The sequence below is a fragment of the Cornus florida genome, unplaced genomic scaffold, assembly GCF_030987335.1.
Source record: "Cornus florida cultivar Cherokee Brave unplaced genomic scaffold, ASM3098733v1 CherokeeBrave_3.0.0_Hap2_Chr04, whole genome shotgun sequence".
Lineage (NCBI taxonomy): Eukaryota > Viridiplantae > Streptophyta > Magnoliopsida > Cornales > Cornaceae > Cornus > Cornus florida.
Window position 1 is genome coordinate 105239512 of NW_026775574.1, and position 21938 is coordinate 105261449.

Below are 21938 nucleotides of genomic sequence, written 5' to 3' on the forward strand. Positions count from 1 at the left end.
AGTTTATTTTATTTTTTATCCTATTTTATTTACTTTTATTTTGATTTACTTGGTGTAAAACAGTGAATCGATTCTATAACTTTTGTAAAGATTGAGTCCAATCGTGAACAAATGGAAATAAAATTCATTTTAGGCTGTCACCAAAAAATATTAAGAAAGCGTGGATAATTTGGTAATAGTGTATATTTACTAAACAGGCGTTAGTTAAAGTTACCCCTTCGGGATAGTTGAGGAGGATTTTTTGCTAAAAATATTCATAAAGGGGATTTTTTGCAAACGGGTGAAAGTCAAATGGGCTTTTTTTGGCAATTCGCCCATAATTTTATAATTGAGTGAAAGTATCGCATTAATGTTAATTTTTCTGTTAAATTTAGAGTAAAGACTCGTGTCTCGTTCTTGCTTGGTAAGGGTTGATATATATATATATATATTCGTAAAGTACGTGTATCAGGAGTGCGATTCGAAAATAATATCTCAAGGACTTATCTCCCGAATCCCTTCGGAGCCAGGATTTAAATTCGGTGGGCACAGTACCAAAAAAAAAAAAACAAAGATAAAGTTTAAGAAGTAGAAGAAGGGGAAAAAAAAACAAAGAAGAAGTTAAAGAAAATTTTGGAAACTTAATATTTTTAGGGTATGATTGAATAAAAAAAAAAAATTGACTTTTTTGTAAAAGAAATTTAAAAAGTAAATGAGGAAAAAAATGAAAAGTTAAGAGAATTTTAAAAACTTAATATTTTTAGGGGGGTATAATATATAAATTTCTATATATATATAAATAATTTTAAAAATTCATACATATTATATCAGGCGGGGGCATGTGCGCCCTCTGCATATGCTGGCTCTACCCTACCTACCAACGCGACTATGCCTTAGAGACAAAAGTTGATATATTTTGGAGATGAAAATTTTGAACATTCTGTTGGATCTCATGAACTCTTTTTTGGCTTGTAATGTTATTACAGTCCCTATAGATCTAGTTAAGAGTAAATTTTAGCATTCCACGATACAAAGACATGCCTATCACTAGACATGGATGTTCTCATATGCCCAAGTCTCTTTTATTACAATTGATTGACTAACAAAATGGTTTCATTATCTTGTTTTTAATAGTATTTATTATTTGACACATTTGACCTTGGCTAAAAAAATTGGATTGTAGCCTACTTGGCTACTTCCATTCTTTAATGTTTTATTTATCCTTCAAAAAATTGGAGGAAACTATGGAAAACAATTGGAGAGTTTGTTATTACCACTTTGTCCCTCTGAATTCTTGTTTGTTTTTGTCCCTCATAAAAATAAATCAATTCATTTCTAAAACATTCTTTTTACTAATATGATTAAAAATAGAAAGAAGAAGAAGAGAAGAAATTACGTACTATTGTTGGTGCAAAATTCAACACAATTCAGAATTGAAGCATTTGGAGCATTTCTTGCAAAGGAAGAAAAATAGGTGACCGAAGCACCCATTTAATGGTCAAGTGTTATGAATATAATTTAATGGGTTTATACGACTACTTAATAGTTTTGGGGTAAATAAATAAGTATCCACCCGTTATAGTTAGTATCAGAGTCACACCTAATTCTTAATTCGGTGCCATGCCAAGCAGCCGACCACTTACTGAACTTTAAAAAGTTAATAGCATTACGCTAACTTCAAACTATTTGAATTTCGTGTTGGCCCGACTGACTTGAGCTACAATATTCTCTATCAACTATAATCTTATCTTTTCTTTCCTTTCCTTTTGTTTTCTTTTCCTCTACTTTGTTATCCAAATATGAAAAAGAGTTTAATTAACACTATTTTATTTTCGGTATTATATTTTCCTTGCATTTTTTCTTATTTATCCAAACACATATATTTTTCGATAAATATATTCTATTATTAAAAAAAAAAATTAATAATAATTGGCGGAAATAACCACTCTCATGTAAATGAGGAGAGAATCTGATGGGCCCACCCTCAGTGATGGTAAGCTACGGAACTGGATCATAAATTAGCTGTTCTTTCGTCTGCAGTTACTCCGCTTCTCTCTCGCTTTCTCTCATCGATATTTTCTTTCGTTGACAGCTTCCCACGAACATTAATGAATCAATTTTAGTTTGATTTATATATATATACATATATATACATATCAGTTTTCAATTCGTCGACAAATCGGTTCATTTCCTTCAATTGCTCTCTCTACGTATCAGTTAAGTGTTTCTCCGTTTATATTTTGGTTTTATTTTGAATGATTTTCTGTTTGTCGGTTGTGTGAATTTTTCATGTATTATTTCTTACCATTTGTTTGGTTGCTGAGAAACTGGAGGAAACTAACAGAATTTCAAACCCTGATTCCTTATTTGTGTACGTGTTCCTCTAATTTTCTCAGCAACTCAGAATAGGGATTAAATCCTGTTCGTTTATATTAATATTATTAGGATTTGGATTTTAATTATTATATTTCTTCTGATTATGGAAGTTTCTGTGTACGTATTGGTTGAACTTTGTCTGATTTATTAGAGTCTGGTAATTTAGAGAGTGACAGAAAGTAAACGGAGATTATTTTTTCTGAGAGCTTTTAACATGATTTGGATGATTAATTTGTTAGAAGTTTTGAAACATAACCACAATTAACAGTGATTTATTTTGATACTTGTGTGTATGGAGGTGAGAGTAAAGTTTTGGCCAAGTTGTGAATTAGGTAGCCGTGATTCTAGTGGAACTTGGCAATGGCTTTTACCAGAAAAATTATTTTTGGGGTCCAGAAGAATTCAGCCGGAGAATATATGTGTCTATGTATATACTTCTCGTGTTGATCCCTACATTTTGAAGCCTTTTCATACATTTAGGCTCAATGTTTGATCTAAAATATTTTTTTTTTGGTGTTTGGTTGTCATAAAATATTTACCAAAAAATATATATATATTAAAACCTAACAAAAATAACTCAGGGTCAGTTTGGTGCAATGGAAAAGGGAGGAAAGGAAAGGAAAGGAAAGGTGATGGAGGGTGATTAAAAAATTGTGTTTGGCAAAAATAGTTGGAAGGAAAGGAAAGTAGAGGGAAGGCTTTGGAAGGTTATCAATAGGTTGAAACAGTAACTTCCTTACCCTCCCAAAAATGGGAGGAAATGGAAGGAAAGTGAAGGTGAGGCTTGATGTATCATTTGTGATGCCAATTTTACCCTCAAGATTACACTTGATTTTAGGGCATGTACACATACAAGTTAGTAGTTGCAGAGAGAGGGGGGCAAGAGAGTTGAGAGAAGGCGGGCCAGTGGCTGAAGCTTGCGAATGGCGAACCCAAACTGGAGCAGCGGGCGATGGAAACTGAAAGATATGGGTTTTGATTTTTTGAACAATCTGAAATGATATGCCGATATGGGTTTTGGTATAGGTAATAGGTGTTGAACTTTTGATTCTTGCAGACAGATTGATAAGCTCAAATATATGGGTTTTGAACTTCAGATTCTTGTAGATTTTGTAGTTTGCAGTTGCACAGAGAGAGAGAGAGAGGCAAGTTCAGAGTTGAGAACGATAATTGAGATGGAGGCGATTGGGGAGGCTGAAATGATTTGCCCTAAAATTTTTTTTTTTTTTTTTTGGGCCTATAAAGTTTGAGGCCCCATAAATTTATCTTTTAAAATATAGAAGGGCATAATAGTAAATTTACTAAAATACCTTCATTTCCTTTCTTTTCCCAAACATAATTATTATACTTTCCTTTCTTTTCCTTTATTAATCAACCAAACACTATAGGGGATTAAAATTATCCTTCCCTTCCCTTCCCTTTCCCTTATAACTAATGTTATCTTTTCTTTTCATTCCCACCATACCAAACATAGCCTTACCTTTCGGCAAATTTTTTTACACGCCCCTCAACCTAGACCTTTGCCAAACACAAGAAAATAAAAAAATAAAAAATAAATAAATTTACCTGGGAAAGAAAAATATTTTCGAAACAAATGAGCCTTAATTCAAAATAGCCTCAAGAATCAAGAGATTCATAGTTTCTTTAAAACTCTCTTTCAATTAAGTCATGAGTAATAATAGAAAATTATATTTTGCCACCTCAACATCACAATAACACGGCAATGAAAACCACAACTCCCACAAACTCTTTGTGCTAAAAACAAACTACCTTAAAAATTCTCGAATAAACTTTTTGATCTGAAAATATGCGAAAATTTTACCCTAGGTATGGAGCATGCTCATAATGCATACTGCCTTCTAGTCCTTTTTTATTGTGAGAGTTTATCTTAAGAATATATGATCTCTCTCAGTTATCTATCATTGCCTCACCCTGTTCAGTTTTCAAAGTTCTTTCCCTTTACTCATCCCCTTTTTTAACTTGTTTAATTGAGAAATTTTAAGACCGACTCTTCTAAAAGCACAAGTTATTGTTCATGAATGGTGGCGGCTTCAACGAATTCTATGTTATCAGAGAAACAGCTTTCTTACCCTCTGACTTCACCTGCAAGTCTTAAGCATTTAATTTGAAACATTTTTAGTTAAAGTCTACATGTATGGCCAACCTTGGAAGTGTGAGATCCATTTGCAGAAATGTTCTTTTTAGTGTTCAAAGGAATTCAGAATCTGAATGTTCAGTTCCAAATTATTTCAAAAGGTGTTTGTTGCAAGTGGTGCCTATTGCAGCTGAGAGAAGTCAAGTCGCAGTGAGAACATGTGGAATGATATCAGGTCCTTTCTGCTTCATATGCTAAAGCATCTCACTCTCTGAGTAAGAGATGCTTGAGCTTGTAAAGCACGGTGTTTCTGCAACCTTTTATTGCATCTTCGAATAATTATCTTTTTCCAAGTTGATTTAACCCTGGCTAACTTTCATGATGCATGAACTGTGGTCTCTCTGCAATCTTCTCTCGCATGAATTCAATGTCGAAAGAAGTTCATGTATGCTTGAATCCTGATTTTAAAAAGTTTTGTATCTGCCTATGCCTTAGATAGACTGAATTGACATTCTCACACCTTACTTAATGAGCTCTTTTCCAAAAATAATTATCTTAACCCTGATCCATTTGAAACAACCATCTCATATCAGCTTGAGTTTTCCTTCATAATGATTTATGTGATATTGGCTTTAGTTGAACTGTTCATTCAATGTTTAGTTCATGATGTTTCAGAAAGAGGGATGGCTGGACAAGTAGTTAGCAATAGACCAGCGACTTCCTTTGAGTTTGAGCTTGTTGAAGGTGATCCTGATCACCCTAGGAATGTTGAAGCATCGCCAAAGTTGATCAATCCATGGATTGACCCTGCAACAATAAAACTGAGACACAGAATTGGTAGGGGTCCCTTTGGTGATGTTTGGCTAGCAACTCATCATCAAACAACTGAAGATTATGAAGAGTATCATGAAGTGGCTATCAAGATGTTGCATTCTATTAAGGAGGATAACATTAAGGCTGTATTAGGTAAGCTTGATAATCTGTTTTCTAAGTGCCAAGGATTAGAAGGCATTTGTTGGCTGCACGGCATTTCAATTATAAGTGGAAAGGTACGTCTTCTTTTAAATTTGACGATAATACAGTATAGTCTTTTTTTCATACTTATTGCTCAATGTTATATATGTCCTTCAGATATGCATTGTTATGAAATTCTATGAGGGATCAGTTGGTGACAAAATGGCACTCCTTAAAGGGGGCAAGCTATCGCTGCATGATATTTTGAGGTGACATTTGTCTTGTACAGATAGGATTAGATCTTTTCTTCTTCTTGTTTCTTTAATGTATAAAATAGAAAGGTGACATGTAATCCTCATTTTATGGTGATGTTTACAGGTATGGGATTGATATGGCTCAGGGAATTATGAAGCTGCATTCAAAAGATATCCTGGTTCTTAACCTTAAACCTTTTAATTTCCTTTTGAATGAAAATGACCGAGCAGTTCTTGGAGAATTAGGGATTCCCTATGTACTGCTGGGAATTCCATTACCAAGTTCAAATATGGCTCGAAGACTTGGTACTCCAAACTACATGGCTCCAGAACAATGGGAACCAGAAATAAGAGGACCGATATCCTTTGAGACCGATTCATGGGGGTTTGGTTGCAGCATTCTGGAGATGTTGACTGGTGTTGTGCCTTGGTTTGGGAAGTCTGTTGATGAAATATACCGTTTAGTTGTGAAAAAACAAGAAAAACCGCAAATTCCTAGTGGCCTTCCTCCTGCAGTTGAGCATGTCATTATTGGTTGTTTTGAGTATGACTTAAGGAGTCGTCCCTTAATGGAAGACATCTTGCATGCTTTTAAAAGGTATCCCTTCTATTTTTTTGTTTTCTTTCTAGAGCTTGAGAAATAGAAAGAATTTTTTTTCTATATATTGTTTATGTTTCTTAGTAGGTGCGGGCATTTTCCATCCTTTTGCATTTGGATTAGAATGCTTTTCTTATTGGGCTGCATTTTGGAATTTGACTGAAATAAAGACAGGTTGCTACTTGTTATCACTTCATTCCATGTCCACGGAATGAACTTCTCTACAGCTAATTAGGGGAAGTGGTTACATGGGTGAATGGTATGTGAGTTTGACCATTCAAGGAAGATTGCCTTTGACTTTTTGTCCAGTGAACTGTTGATTCTACAATGATCTATTACATGATTAGAGAAGCAGTAAACTATTAATCTTATAGGCCTATAAGTATGAACATGAATAGAGGTCTGAGTTCTACATCCAATTATTATTGGACACATACACCCTCCTAATTCGTGGATCCTCACAGGAATATTCCATCGGACAATCGTTCATTCCATCATGAATTAAATAAAGAATCCCACCCCCCTCTCTCTTCCTTATGGTAGTTCCTAATCATAATCACATGACTCCTAGACTTTAATCATGATGAATTAGGAGTTACTACTCATAACCACGTAACTTAGACTTGCATCATACTAGAGGTAACCCATAAGAGTCAACACTTTTAAACTTCTTAACCCCTGACTTTTATACTTTTAACTATACTTGCAATGCGTTTTGCGAACTTCTGAACTCATGACTTTTATTACTCATTTCTTTTCTAAAACCTTTCATATTAGATCTCTAGGTTCCATATCATAGGCTCTATCTAAATCAATGAAAACCATATCAAGATGTTTCTTTCTCTCTGTATATCTTTCTATTTGACCTCAATAAATAAAAACCATAAAGGGTTACTATGATCAAAACTTTTTTTTTTTCTCTCTATTTGGTTGTGTAAAGTATATTTATATGAAAGTTCTATTTTCATTTGATTTCATAATAGCCTAAATGACTTTCTATCTTTAAATAAATTTTGAAATCCATTTAATTGTTATATTGATATGGAACTATCTTTATATTGAATATTTGTACATGCATATTACTACGGAAAGATATATAACAATTTAGTATCAGTATACCATATGCAGAATAAGTACAAATACACACAACATGAAGACACTCCTGTTCTATTTTCATTTGATTTTATAATAGCCTTAATGTTTTTCTATCTATTTTCATTTGATTTCATAATAGCCTTAATGTTTTTCTATCTTTAATTTTGAAATCCATTTGATTATTATATTAATATCGATCTGAATCTTTATTCTGATTATTTGTAGATACATATTACTACAGAAAGATATATACGAATTTAGTATGATTATACCATATGCAGAATAAGTACAAATACACATTATATGAAGACACTCCTGCTTTCCAAAAACTTTATACCTGTTCAATCCCACTCTCTTTATCTCAATTCCGCTTCTGCTCCGTGTGACTGAGATTACGATTGATTCTTAGTAATCTTTGACAGTATGTGAGACTTTGCCACATCTGAATTAGGTAACCACCACCTTAAACAAATTGTTTATCTTTTGAGGAAGAGAATCATTCTCCTAATGACATTCTTAGTCACCGCCATTCATTTCTTCCTCAATTTTACTAAACCAATTCTCTACAAAGAACAACATCAAAAATCTGGAAAATGGTGAACTATTTGGACTCTGGTTATGTTTTGAGGATTTCAGTAAGTTTATTGATATTTATAATGCCATGTAGTTTGATGTATCTTATATCAAGATATCTCTCAAGTCAGATGCTCTTTTTCATTTGTGAGAATGATTTTGAATTTAAAAACCTCAAGGGGTATGAACTTTCGACTCTTGGTATGGATATAAATATTTTTTATTTTTATTTTTTTCACTACTTGCTCTGTTTGGTTGCATTGGAGGTTTAAATTCTTATTAAAGTTTCCTATTTCTTTCACACCCATTGTATTCTTGGCAACTGAACCGAGAAATCAAAATGGTCTCTTACTCTTTTGCCATTTGTTAACATTGGTTTCCAAAGACAAAAATTCACTTACTACTAATCACATTATCAATGATACTTTTACTTACACATGGAAAGTGCACAACTGCATAAGGATTACATTAGCATCTGTCCTCAAGACTATAAGAGATCCCCATGCACCTACTAATAGTTGAAACTTCTCCACAAACCAATTTGTGTTTTGGGGTAAGTAAATAATAGCACAAATTAATGATTATACGTGTTAAAGTTGGTTTTCATTAGAATCCTACTATATTAGTGAAGTAAACATTTACATGTAAAAGGGTCATAAGGGTCATTACCTAGTGTGTTCCCTTTAATCAAGGGTGCTAGGAGGGGTGAACTGGATGCAGACCTAACCTAACCTTTGGCTTTATGTAGACAAAAGTGGCAGACCAAGAAAAGTATGTAAGTGTCCTTTTTTTTTTTTTTTTTCGCGCTTATAGGCATGCAAAACTGACATTGATGAGTCCTTGCATCACTCCTGATGGAGCTAACAAGCTCAGCATTTCTTGTTGTGGCCCGAAGGGAACTCCAAGCATAAAATATTAATCTGCGTAGGTGCACTCTGTGCTGCAACCTTACAGGGCAAAACTTTTCAGTCTTCCACATTGAGAGTGTGAGCAGTGTTAGATACAGAAAGACTGACTTACTGAGGGTATAACATTCATTTTGGCCATATACTCTTCTGGAACAATTTTTATTACAACATTTTCAACTTCAAACATTGTAATTATTTTGCAACAAACTACATATTATTTGTTCATTTCTTTTCATTTGTGTTAACATTTGTTATCATACTTGCAGCTCACAGAATGCAGTTTATCGTGATGGCGGCTGGACAGGTCTTGGGAGTAGAATGATTACAGACAAATCGAATTCCAATGGGTACACTGAATGGTTCCTCTCCAAAGATCATCTTCAAGTGGGTGACATGGTGCGGTCCAGAAAGCCACCAAACTCACGCAAACCTGAAAACATGGATGTCCCTGAAGGGACCTTAGTGGGTTTGGAGCAGGACACTGATCGAAATGGGTTTGTTTTGGTGAGGGTCCATGGCATCCATGATCCAATAAGAGTTCATAAATCTACATTGGAACGGGTCACCGTTGGCTTGGCTGCGGGGGATTGGGTACGTGTAAAGCTGGAAGACAAGAAGCACTCACCAGTGGGTATTCTTCATTCCATCCAGCGTGATGGAAGCGTCGCTGTTGGATTTATTGGAGTGGAGACTCTTTGGAAAAGCAATTCTTCAGAACTCCAGATGGCAGAATCTTACTGTGTGGGCCAGTTTGTGAGGCTGAAATCAAATGTATTCAGCCCTCGATTTGATTGGCCTCGAAAAAGAGGTGGTGAATGGGTCACTGGGAGGATTTGTCAGGTCCTACCAAATGGGTGCCTTGCTGTTAATTTCCCAGGTAGATTAACATTCGGAGACGAATGCAGCAGCTTCTTGGCTGATCCAGCTGAAGTGGAAGTGGTTTCTTTTAATACTTGTCCCAGCATGGTTAAAAAGTATGAACATCTCGAGGATTTTCACTGGGCTGTTAGGCCACTTGTCATTGCACTGGGTCTATTTACTGCCATGAAGCTAGGCTTCTTTGTTGGGAAGAAAGTGGGGAGGTCAAAGGCAAAGGGACAGAACACTGCAATGGCGTGCGATGCTCAACATATGGATGGAAACGCAGCATGGCTTCCTCCAAAGGTGGCAAATATCATCTTTAGAGATGGTGTCGGTACAGGTGCCACTCGATAGTTATCTAACCTAACTCAGATGCCCAAAGCTAAAATCTAAACCGAATTTTTTTTCCTAAATGAAGGAAATCTAAACAGAATTGCATAAGGAAGTTGTTAGCTTCTTAGCTTTTAGGGCATTTGACAGATTATTTCTGGTAAAAGAGTAGGGAATAGAACCCTTCAATTATCTATATGGTGTAAATATATGACTCTGTTAGTTTGATTACCTTTATAGCTGTATATATACTACTTATTCAGCGACTTCCCTACTGTGAATTTGTTTTTCAATTTTAGTTTATTTTATAAACATGTTATATCTTTTACAGCCAAATAAATCTGATGTATCAAGCAGTCCATTGATAGGGTCATGGTTTAGTTCATGACAGATGATGAATTAGATTTCTTCAGGGTACTTCCTAGGTAAAATTTGACCTACAGTTTAATCTCATGTACTCCAGGGGACTACTTTACTTACATTTTTCCATCTCATCAAGGTCGAAGCTACTTTCAGACTGATGATCCGGTGCGATTATTCCATTTTCGCCTTTCTCTTTTGATTTGTTCCTGATGTAGTGTAATGCTAGAAAAAATTCCGATTTCTGTCTTCCATACCAGTTCCAGTTTGAGGTTGGCAAGCGCGTAGTAGCTATGGTTCGGTCGCCCAGTTTGACATGGATAATCAGGGCTAAAACTACGGCTTTTCAGAGACAAGCTATTGGCCATTAGCAACAGCCATGATACAAACAAGAATTTGGACATGGTAAAAGAACAAGCTCGAGTTGGAGTTTGGTATGAAATTCTTCATTTGAATTATAGAACTTCCAATGTGATGGTGAATTTGTTAATTCAAATGGTTGAGAAAAGACTTTATTGGGTTGAGTTTGGTCTAAATCATAGAACTTTCAATGTGAAGTTGTAGCAGACTGATATGTAATGTTGGCACTGAAAACTCTCCAAACGGTTGAAAACACGAACTGCAGTGAAAGGACAAACGCTCCTGATCCAACGGCTGAAAGCAGAAGCTCACAATGAGAGCCCCCTCAAGATAGATGACAATGCAAACCAACTGAATGATTTTGCATATTTCAGTTTTGAAGTTGTTTCTAAACTTTACCAGATGCCAATGCTGTAATGCAAGAGAGCACATTTCCAGTAGCATCAAACCAGTTTGGAAAAGGAAGAGAGAACAAAAACAACACTCTGATTTTGATTCCTTCTGTGGAAGTATGTTGAAGTAAAAACAATGTTTAACATCACTCATAGGGAGAGACAACAAAAACAACCCTTTCGTTTTAGATCCTACCGTGGAAAACATGTAAAAGTAAAAACACAATCTAAAATCACTCATTATACAGTAACTACTAGACACAATTTTGAACAACATGATGTTGCCACACCGGTTTTGTTGTTTCCAAGTTATCTGCAACAGTATACAAATCGGTTAGACATCTATACAGACCGGTCACTAGCTTAAGAAGTTACCTCTATATAGTTTGTGTCACCTACAATACCAGCATCTTTTACAAGCTGCTCAGACAAAGCAGTAAGCCGGGCAACTTCTGTTTTAACTTCGCACAGACATTTGTTGTCAAACACAATTACCCTTGGATCAGAGTCATTATCCTGGAAGGTAGTGAAATCAGAATCCGCCTCAATGCTCAAGCTAGCTTTATTCAAAAGCTCTCGACTCATTGTGGCAAGTTTTTGAAGGGCACAAGTCGCAGCTTCAACTTCCAGTTGAGCTGCCTCTAATTGGAGCTTCTCAATTGCCAGGTCCCCGATACTTTTCTCACCAATTCTTTCTTGTGCCAAAGCATAAAGTTTATTTAGATCATTAGCATCTTGATTGATTTCTTCCTTCATATTCTGTAGTTCCTTCTCTCTTACATCTAATTTTCCAAGAACCATTTTGAGCTCCTCATCTTTGATTGTGAGAGCTCTCTGCGCAGCTACAACTTCCATTTCTTTCGTTCTTAGGCTCTCTCTGGTTGACTCAAGTTCGGTTTCAAGCTGTTTCTTCTGCCACTTGAAATCATCGGTTGGTTTTTCGAACAGCGGATGCAACAACTTGTGTTCCATGTTGTCAAACGAGCTCATTCCATCATAATATTCATCCTTCATGGAAAAAACCAGTTTGTCAGTGAGCTCTACGATCCGCTCCACCACAGTTTCGGCTTCAGATATTTTAAGCTTTGAATCTCTCAGCTCACGTCGCATTGCCTGAACATGTTCCTCTTTCTCCTTTAGAATGGAAGTCGCTTGAACAAGCTGGTCTTCTTTACCGCTCATAAGCATCCTTATATCATCAATTTCCTGGTTTACTTCCTCCATTTTCTTCCTTGCATTGAAGAGTTCTAAATCTCTCCCCTCTAACATAAGCAGAAGAGAAGCCTGCTCAGACTTCAAATGCTGGATCTCCAGTCTAGCTTCAACCAATTCTGACTCTTTAACCTGAAGAAGATTGCGTGTTTCTCCAAATTCAGTATCTCTCCTGTCTACCTCCTCTTGGAGAAAAGACATCTCTTGAGTTGCCTGTTGCAGAGATGACCTCTCTTTATTCAATTCCTCCCGTAACTCTTCAATAAGCTCCTTTTCCAAACTTAAATCTTGCTCAAGCTCCTTGTTTCGAGCCTCTGCAACCCTAAGCTTCACTCTCTCGCTCTCTACTTCTATTTGGGCATCTTTCAAATTTGTCATGTAAGACACGATACTTTTCCTTTGTTCTTCAAGTTCTATGAGTTGTTTCTCTAGCAACTGTTCTTGACCTTGCATTTTCTGTCTAGAGGAAGCCAGAGCTTTCTGAGACGAAACTAGCTCAGACCTGACATCAGCAAGAAGCCTCTTGACTCTTCTAAAATCCTCTAAAGTTTCATTACCTTCTCCTGCGTGCTTACATGCTTCCTCTGCAAGTTTCTTCAACTCTTCTTGTGCTAAAAGCCACTCCATTGTCTGCTTCTCCAAATTGGCCTCAGAAACGTTTAGCTTCTCCTCTTCAAGTTTACGCACTGCCTCAGAAATTTCTAGCTCTTCTTCTTTCACTTGGATTGTTTGCCGGAGTTCTTGAAGCTCAACTTCTTGTTTCTTCACAATTTCACTGGCTTCATTCAGGAGCTGAGCCTTGGATTCAAGTTCAAACTCTGTATTGGCAGCTTCCTCACTCATCTTCGTGAATTCATTTATCATCTTGCTCATTTCATCTTCTTTCAAAGAAAGTGCAGATTGCACAGCAGAAATTTCCTGATCTTTCTCCTTAAGTCGAAACTTTAGATCTTGTATTTGTGTGGCTTGTGAAGCCAAGTTAAGATTAGCCTGCTTCAGCTCCTCTTCTAGTTTTTCCTGCTTAAAATAAGCAGCTGCTATTTCTTCCTCTTGCCGCTCCAACTCCTCCTTTGCACGATTTAATTCAGAGTGCTCCAATAGGACCTTTCTTTCCGCATCTTGTAGATCTTCTTCTTTCTTCTGCAGGGCTTCCAGAGCAGCCTGAAGATCAGACTCCAGGATTCCAAGATTAAGCCCCAATTGAGCATCCTGAGGAAGACGAGAATCTCTGTTCATCTGTTGTTCCAGTTTCTGTGTCCGGGCAAACAACCTCTCCAGAAGAATCCTTGCAGGTTCAGTTGCCCCATTGCCATTGAAGCTGGACATCCTGTCATCCAAGACAGATTTAATAATCCATGAGGAATGCCCTTTTCTTTTGGGGGCTGTAATAAGAGCTATTCTCTTTTCCTTGCCATTGAGCCTAAGAGAGAACAACTGCAGAAAACATTTCACCAATTCAAAACTAATCATATATCTATTAAGAAACCAATAAAGCCAAATGCACAAACATTTTACTTGTATGGTAATGACCTAATCCTTTAGGAAAATGCACTAGTTTACCAGTCAAAGGAGCTAAAAGGGACGTGTACATAAAGAAAGAAGCTGAGTGACAAGGGAAATGGCAAGCAATGTGAAGACAGGATATATGAACTTAAAGAGTGAGCCAAATATTTATCATCTAATATTTTAGGAGTTGAAAATTTTCCAGCTTAAATCTGCAAAAACATTTAAATATAAATTCCAAAAGAGCCAACCAGTAACAAATTTAACCATTATCAGAACTGTTTTTTCCAGACTTGTCCCAACTACGAGAAACTTTGGTCAAATTTTGTTGTTGAATGCATCGGAGCCCCTCTAATTAATTGTGTTCCTTTCAAAAAAAAAAATTAAAAGATATGAATACCAGCAATATTGGGAGAGAGTAATCTGGCCTTTAACATGCTATGTGGGAGATTGAAACCCGCTGATATAAGCATTGATCTGTGGAAGTCTATCCACAGAACTACACATACACGAGAGAGAGACAGAGACAGTGAGTGAGCTTAAAATTTGTAAATTGAAGAGAAGGAATAGAAGAAAGTAGCAGAACCTATAACTCCTTCAGACCCTACTACATAAAATATTTTGCCAACATCACAAAAAGATTCTCAAGGTTTTTGCAATTAGATAGTCATGCAAAGCTGAGTTCAAGCTATAGAAAGCATTAGTAGCAACGATAACATCATCAACCGAAAATGAAATAAATGGGCTGACTTGTTAAGTAGTATTTCAGCTTCTAGCAAAATTACTCAATCCGCAGAACTCATGATCAACAATATCTAGATATAGGATTCAAAATAACCCCTTTTTTCATATTAAGAAAAACCAATAACATAATTAGTACTGAAAGTATGGATGTCATCAATGGCTATCTCCAAAGCTGCTACCCCCAATTGTCACCAAAAACCATCTAAAAGGATCCAACTCCAAAGGCTTTCAAACTAAGCCCCAATAACAGTGACACAGGGATAATCCAATTCAAAGGCTGAGATGAAAAACCTAAAACAGCCCATTATCTCTTTATCTAGTTCAAGAAGCAAAAATACACACACACACACACACACACACACACACAGTACTCAAAAAAGTATATCTCATGGTGCCCATGAATTCAACGGAGGCCCTCAAGAACATAGCCATAGACAGCCCTGCAACTCCTAGGGTTTAACAATTGCAAATGAAAATAAAGTTCTGAATCCCCTTTGTCCAATGAAATAATTAAAGATTAACCTAACTCAGAAATTGTTTTTCAAAGATTACCTTAAAACCCTAAAAATCCCAATTTACATCAAATTTTATTACAATTTTCCCAAGTCTTGATGTGCAAAACACTAGTCAGTAGGAAGCTTCTTCATTACATGAATCAAGAAATAGCTTTCTTTTTTTTTCCAAATTCTTTCATTAAATTTTAACAAGTCAATCAAGTTCTCTGATTCAGCACGAAGTCTGTTATTTGCCCAAAAGAATAAAAACTGAGAAAATGTATTATATATTATATACATAAACATACATATATATAGAGAGAGAGAGAGTACCTTGGATTGTTGGAGAGAAGATGTGGCTGAAAGATTGGCGTGCAGAACAGCTGACAACGCCATTTTTTACCTACAAACCATCTTTTCTGTCGCAAATATATACACACATATTCAAATCGAACTCAGTAATACAACAGATCAGTAGAATTACAAGATGTAGAGAGAGAAAGTAGATAGAGAAATGAGAGACTTGAAGGTGGGGGAAGGGATTGGATTGGAGGGAAACATAGATAGGTTGACGTTAGCATCACCGTTCACACAGGCTAAGTTGCGCCGCGCTTAATGTCATCTTTAAGACAGTAGAATGCGCTGTGCTACGTTTTTTCTTTGATATATGATTTGTCATTAATTTTTATAGAAAATTGGTTCAATAATTTATTTTATTTTTTATTTTTTTTGTAGTCTTTGGTGGTGTTGGTAACTTAAAACATCTCGACCGCCAAACATTTGTAGTCTCTTCATAAATTGAGTAATTATTAAAAAATTATAATTTTATAATAGGATTGATTTCAGAATAATTATGATCGAAGTAATGCTACATAGATCAATTTTTTATTTAGATGACTCTAACAAGTAACTCATAATTTTATTCCAATAAAAAATATGTAAGCAGCTACAATCAAATCGTATTTTATCATCTCTTAAAAAGAAAAAGACTAATGATTTAAATCTCTATATAATCCGTTATATTTTATCATATCTTAAAGAGAAAGAGTAATGATTTAAGTCTCTATATAATCCAAATATATATCTGCATGAGTTTGTTTTCATCCTATATAATAAAAAATAAATACATAAAATTTTAAATATATATATATATATATATTATGTTTCTTAGTCACTATATCAATTATGATCAGGGACGGAGCCAATTAAGGCCTAGGGAACACGTGCCCCCTGAGTTGACCGACAATCTATAATATATGTGGTAATTTAAAAAAAAAAATTTCATATATATGAAAAAATTTATATAGTACCCCCTCAAATTTGTAGTTCCTAAAATTTTTTTTTTTTTTTTTTCTCTCTTTTACTCTTCATATTTCTTAAATTTTCATAATAGAAAAAGTCAAGTTTTTCTTCCTCAATTAAAACTTTTTAATTATTTCTTATTAAAGTTCTCTCATTTTTCTTTCCTCCTATATTTTAATAATTTTCTTCTTATTTGTCTTTATAAATTTTATAATTGTTATATATATATATATATAGATATTCCGTATTGCTTTTTTTTTTTTTTTTTTTTTTCTGACAGTGTGCCCTCTTCACTTAAAATCGTACCTCCGTTGCTGATTGTGATGAAATAAATTCAGATAAGTATCCATATAAACTGAATTAATCAGCTTATATAAATATATAATAAGTATCAAATTCTTAAAATGGAAGCTTTAGTGGATGAGCTGGCTAGAATTGTGGTGCATGTGGTGGAATGCCTGACGCGTGTAACTGTTCTAACCATGGAAGACCAGGCCACTTTTGTGACTCACGTGTGACCATGTTTAAAAAGCTTTCTCACGTGAAACTTGTATTCAAATTTAGTTATAATTCATGTGGTTCAGAAAACATTCTTGATTTGGTTATTATTAAGATTATTATCCAACAATAAAATTTGGATTGACAAGCTTAAAAATGGAAATTTATTAAAGTCTTGAGAATATCTATTTTGTACAAAAATATCAGAGCTTAAGTCTAGATATTTTGTACCTTTCTTGGTCATGGACCCATTGTGTGCTCTTACCCAATCTATGAGATGGAACATTCTTTGTATAAAGAAAATGAAAATTATATATATTTATATATTTTATTAATTTATATATGTTTATATAGCCTAGTTGTAATTTTTATTTATGAGTGTATAAGTGTGTTTCTTTTTTTCTTTTCTTTTTTTTCTTTTTTTGAAATATGTTTTTTGTTAATGTATTAGTGCCTCCGATAAATTTTAAGAGTGCCAGGTTTTGACTCTTTATACTTACTAATCTAACTTTTAATCCTTCTTGCTTTATAATATATATATATATATATATATATATATATATATATAAAAGAAAATCTATAATTTAAAAGTAGGTTTAGAGGTCCAATGGTGTAAGTTTTAACGACTTTGGGTTTAATTTAGGGATGCAGGTAGTCTCCAATTGATGGATCCAAAAATTTGGGTTGCGGAATGGGTAACCAAAAAGGATGACTCAGTTGGTGACTGCAGGCCCGCCTGCTTTTTTAATTTTTGTGGCCCAAAAAACTGTAACCCAATAATACTGTAGCCCAAACTTAATTGAAGGGCGTGTTTGGTTGTGAAATTTTTTTTCAAAAACCAATTTTTTGTATATATATTTTTTTCTTCAACATAATTGAACCAAAGAGCCGTTGCCATAAAGGCTTTTTTGGGCAAAAAAAAGTTTAAAAAATGGAGAAAAGTAGTATAAAGGCTTTTAAAGCATTGTATTATTATTATTTTTTCAAAAATTCATATCATATTGTATTATTTTATTTTTTTATAATTCATAATAAATATTGTATTGTTTAATTTTTTTTTTTTGTGTAATATAGTCGTTAGAAATATAACCATTAAGAAAAAGTTTTAAAAGAAATTTATTAAAAATTTAAAATATATGAAAATATTAATATTTTGGGTTAATTACACTCACACCCTCTTAGGTTTACACTATTGACAGCGAGATGAAAGTTAGCCTCTTTTTGAACACTCACACCTCCTATCAGAAATTGCAGCCAAACAACCCCTAAAAAGATGTAAAATGACACTATTGCCCTTCAATAAAATAATAATTCTTAATCTAAAATATCAGAGTAGTTAAATGACCAAAATACCCCTCAGCAGTATTAAATTGCAGCCAAACAAGTCCTCACCCTCACCTACCACTGCCGCCTCCCAAAACTCGGCCACCACTACTAACGCCACTTCTCAAAACTCCTATACGCCTTCACCACAATGGCCGCTACCACCTCCTCCCGCCATGGCCAACTTATGAAACCGCCGCCTTAATAGTAACAAATCGTCGTTCTTATCTGTGTTGAAGACGAGCAACAAACGTGTATGATGTGGAGCCAAATCAGTCAGTTCAAATTGAGTTGAATTTCGGCGCCGGAGGTTTCAGAACATCGTCGTCATCTAAGGGAAGGGGATGGAACTGTTGGGTTGGATCACCCTTTTTTGGGCCCCAACCTTTGCCGGAAGGGGCATCACACACCCCCACTCACCGTCAATGCGCGTGGGGTTGCACCACCTATGTACCTTCATCTTCTTCCCAACAAACTCAGAACGCAACCACCAACCCACGTCGTCATCTTTATGGGCGTCGTCACAATATTGTTGCAGCGTAAGCAGTGTGATTCGCAGTCGACGTTATTCCCGGGCATAGTCAATTGCCACCGCCTTTCTCCATTTCCACCACCACCACACAAAAACTCAAATAATTTATACTCAACCATGCCATCAAACCCAAACAAACCCCACAACACACTGCCACCACCATCAACAATTGCTAATCTACATATACAAAGAAACACAGGCACCCAATTCCACCAAAATTTCAGAGACCTCTGACTTGATATAATTTGTTGTGTGTGTGTATATATATATTTGTGTTTGATTCTCTCTGAATATGGGATATATATATATATATATTGTCTATAGAATTTATTTTTGTATGTTGTATGTGGATTTGGACTTGATTAAGCTGGGATTTGGTGATGGATGTATATGGGATTGGCGGCAGTTGTGGAGTGGTGGCAGCGGCGTCTATGATATGAAGGTAAGGGTAAGGGTGGTTTGGTCTAATAAAATGAGTAGTAAAGGTTAAAAATGTAATTCCAAGGTCAAAATAGGTTAATTATCAAGTCAAGGGGCAATAATGTTATTTCATTATGTATTAGATGTGGGAGGGGTGTCTTTGTCAACTTTATCAAACCTGAGGGGTGATTATTGTTCAAAAATGAGTCAACTTCCATCTGACTTTCAATAAGGCAAACTTCAGGGAGTGTGAGTGTAATTAACTCTAATATTTTTGAAGAGTGAAAATGCACAGAGTACATGCAATAACTAAAATTTGAAGATTACAAAATACTGATGTGATTCTTAAAAATGCTAACGTAACTTTTGAAAAATGATGATATGGCAAATCCAGGGAGCCAATTTTTAAAAACTGTATTGGAGTTCTTTTACTAGGTCCAAGGGCTAGAATATTCCATGCCCGACCCAAACTAAATTATGGTTCAAACTACTACCCAAGCCTAACTAATACGGTATATAAAATGGTTGGACTTGATCTGAACATTGGGTTGCACAAACGGGCCCAACCCAACCAAATTATTGTGCATTCTTATACTGAGATAGAGGGTCATGGTCTCATGGACACTTGAAGACAATTTGATTTTTTTTTTTTTAAGGATATGAGAAAATTTTAATTGCGCTAATAGTGTTAGTGACGTGGTATCACTAATTAATTATATATACGAAGTGATAAGATCTATAAAAATAAAATATTTTTACTTATATGACAAAATATAATTGATTAATTAAACAAATAATGAAATACAAAAGGTACAAAAAAAAAAATTCTTGTAACTCTTTTTCGTACTATTTTTCTTTGAGCCTCTTTTTCTTTAAAGAGGGATGAAATGATTCATTGTTATAAAGTTGCATATATATTTGGTTGTTGCTACTCTGATTAAATTATTTGTTACTCAATAACACAGTGCCATGTCTAAACTTAGTGAAAATTTGTTTTATGCTTTGCAGTGTCTTCATGAAAAATTCTTTGGCAGTGCCCTCATAGAATTGGAGAATTAATTCTTCTTCTCTAAAATAGTTGGCTTGTGATTAATGGTATCATCTAAAGTCAATTTGAAGTTCTTCGAGTTGCTTTTCTGTCTTGGAAGATAAATGTAAAATATTTTACGGATAAATATGGAGAAACAACTAATATTTTTCATACATATATACATATAGCAATAAGATGTGAATCATGTGACATTAAATTATAATTACTGTAATTTTTTTTCTTTTGAAAAATAACTCCTGAATGCTCTTTAGACTTAACCCTCTATTTTCAGCTTTGAAATAAGAGAAGATATCACTAAATCACGTGTTTTGATAATAGTATGACAAATTTTATGTTATGAGATAGGTATCTAATTAGTTTTGTACGTGGAAGAGGAGTTGATAATTTTTTTTATTTTAAAAAAATAAAGAATTTTACCTGTTAATTTGTTTAATTTTCATGATAATAATGGGTTACAATCGCACATTTTTTGCAAATCATAATTGGCCAAAAAAGGCAAAGCATCCAGAGGATTATTAAAATAATTGAATGATTAATCAGAGCAACAACATATATGAAACAAATTACACATCAACAAGGCAAACAAGTTTGCCTGGTTATTGGAACAAATTAATCACAACAAATCAACAAAAAAAACAAAGCAAACAAATTGAATGATTAATCACAGCAACAACATATTCAAAACACAATTGAATAAGTTAAGAACACAATGTGCTGATCAACTTGGCTTCTTGAACCACCATTTCGATCCTAACCGCATTGGAAGCCCGGAGGAATGGATTTCTCACATGCACTAAGGAGCAAGCTAAGTGTAACAGGCACATTTAAGTTAATTCCGAGCACGTTGGCCTTAATGGCCGTGCAGAGGCAAGCCGCGGCCTCCAAGTCAGCCAAGCCTTCGAGCAAAGCACAGCATTTGCTCGAAGGTGGCGATCCAACGACAATGTTAACCAGCCCCCCAAGGAGGTCCACGCACGCCCCGAGCTTCAGGGTGTCCCTAGGGCAAAAAGGGTTCACCGGGGGAGCCTTCGGAGGTGGCATTGGCTTAGGCTTGGGCTTGGGCATGCATGGGATACAGTCAGTAGAGAATGTTGAGAATGCTGAGGAAAAGAGAAGGGAGAAGATTAAAATGGCAACAGAGAGCTTGTTGGTAATCATGGCTGGCTAGCTAGATTGGTTTAGGGTATGGGGCCTTATGGAAGGGATGGTGCCCTTTTTAAGTAAAATCGTGAGGTGGGTATTGGGCCATTGGGATTTTGATTGAGTGGAAGAGAACATAAAAAGATGAAATGTGCGTACAAGTTGGATTGGATTTTTGTAAGCTTGTGGAGTAGTTATCTACAAGTACTTTGTCATGTCACTGTAGATCACAATTGACCATGCCGGTGTTCTTGGCATAGATTGATTCCTAAATTCATTAACAGACTTGGTTGTGATAGAGACTCGAAACTGATAATATTTATGACGTTATTTTTTATTCACATACAAATAGTTAGATGTGCTTGAAAATTATCGTCATTTTTATACTCATATAAATGTAGTCTGATTCGACTTTCGAACTACTCATCGTAGAGATTTAAAGGGGAATGGAACCAAGAGTTTGAGGCCAAAAATGGGGTACAGACCATGGAGTACTAATTTGCCTAATTTGGATAGGACTTAGGAGGGAGCATATAAGATCAATTTAGGCAATTTATTGATTTGGACCTCACAAATGGGTGCCA

At 35.1% G+C, this 21938-nt stretch overlaps 3 protein-coding genes across 3 annotated transcripts; 1 reads left to right on the forward strand and 2 right to left on the reverse strand.

Annotated features, from left to right (window-relative positions):
* Window positions 1–1999: 1999 nt before the first annotated feature.
* Window positions 2000–10363, forward strand: LOC132304487 (uncharacterized). The gene is made up of 5 exons (XM_059802180.1): window positions 2000–2195; window positions 5126–5499; window positions 5582–5673; window positions 5783–6256; window positions 9099–10363. Exons 2-5 carry the CDS (start codon window positions 5134–5136, stop codon window positions 10045–10047), a joined length of 1881 nt encoding a protein of 626 aa, XP_059658163.1. The 5' UTR covers window positions 2000–2195; window positions 5126–5133; the 3' UTR covers window positions 10048–10363.
* Window positions 10364–11212: 849 nt separating this feature from the next.
* On the reverse strand, window positions 11213–15750 carry LOC132304486 (uncharacterized). Its single transcript, XM_059802179.1, has 2 exons — window positions 15422–15750; window positions 11213–13781 (listed from the first exon to the last, which is right to left on the reverse strand). Exons 1-2 carry the CDS (start codon window positions 15482–15484, stop codon window positions 11499–11501), a joined length of 2346 nt encoding a protein of 781 aa, XP_059658162.1. The 5' UTR covers window positions 15485–15750; the 3' UTR covers window positions 11213–11498.
* A 5064-nt stretch (window positions 15751–20814) lies between these two features.
* On the reverse strand, window positions 20815–21385 carry LOC132302393 (14 kDa proline-rich protein DC2.15-like). The gene has a single exon (XM_059799224.1). The coding sequence runs from the start codon at window positions 21370–21372 to the stop codon at window positions 20965–20967; it is 408 nt and encodes a 135-aa protein (XP_059655207.1). The 5' UTR covers window positions 21373–21385; the 3' UTR covers window positions 20815–20964.
* Window positions 21386–21938: the final 553 nt, after the last annotated feature.

Excerpts from the sequence above, each read along its gene's own strand:
- LOC132302393 (XM_059799224.1), bottom strand. The coding sequence starts at position 21,372 with ATGATTACCAACAAGCTCTCTGTTGCCATTTTAATCTTCTCCCTTCTC.
- LOC132304486 (XM_059802179.1), bottom strand. The coding sequence starts at position 15,484 with ATGGCGTTGTCAGCTGTTCTGCACGCCAATCTTTCAGCCACATCTTCT. Across the intron at positions 13,782-15,421 it reads CTTCTCTCCAACAATCCAAG|TTGTTCTCTCTTAGGCTCAA; the intron begins GTACTCTCTCTC and ends TGTTTTCTGCAG.
- LOC132304487 (XM_059802180.1), top strand. The coding sequence starts at position 5,134 with ATGGCTGGACAAGTAGTTAGCAATAGACCAGCGACTTCCTTTGAGTTT. Across the intron at positions 5,500-5,581 it reads TTTCAATTATAAGTGGAAAG|ATATGCATTGTTATGAAATT; the intron begins GTACGTCTTCTT and ends TATGTCCTTCAG. Across the intron at positions 6,257-9,098 it reads ATCTTGCATGCTTTTAAAAG|CTCACAGAATGCAGTTTATC; the intron begins GTATCCCTTCTA and ends TCATACTTGCAG.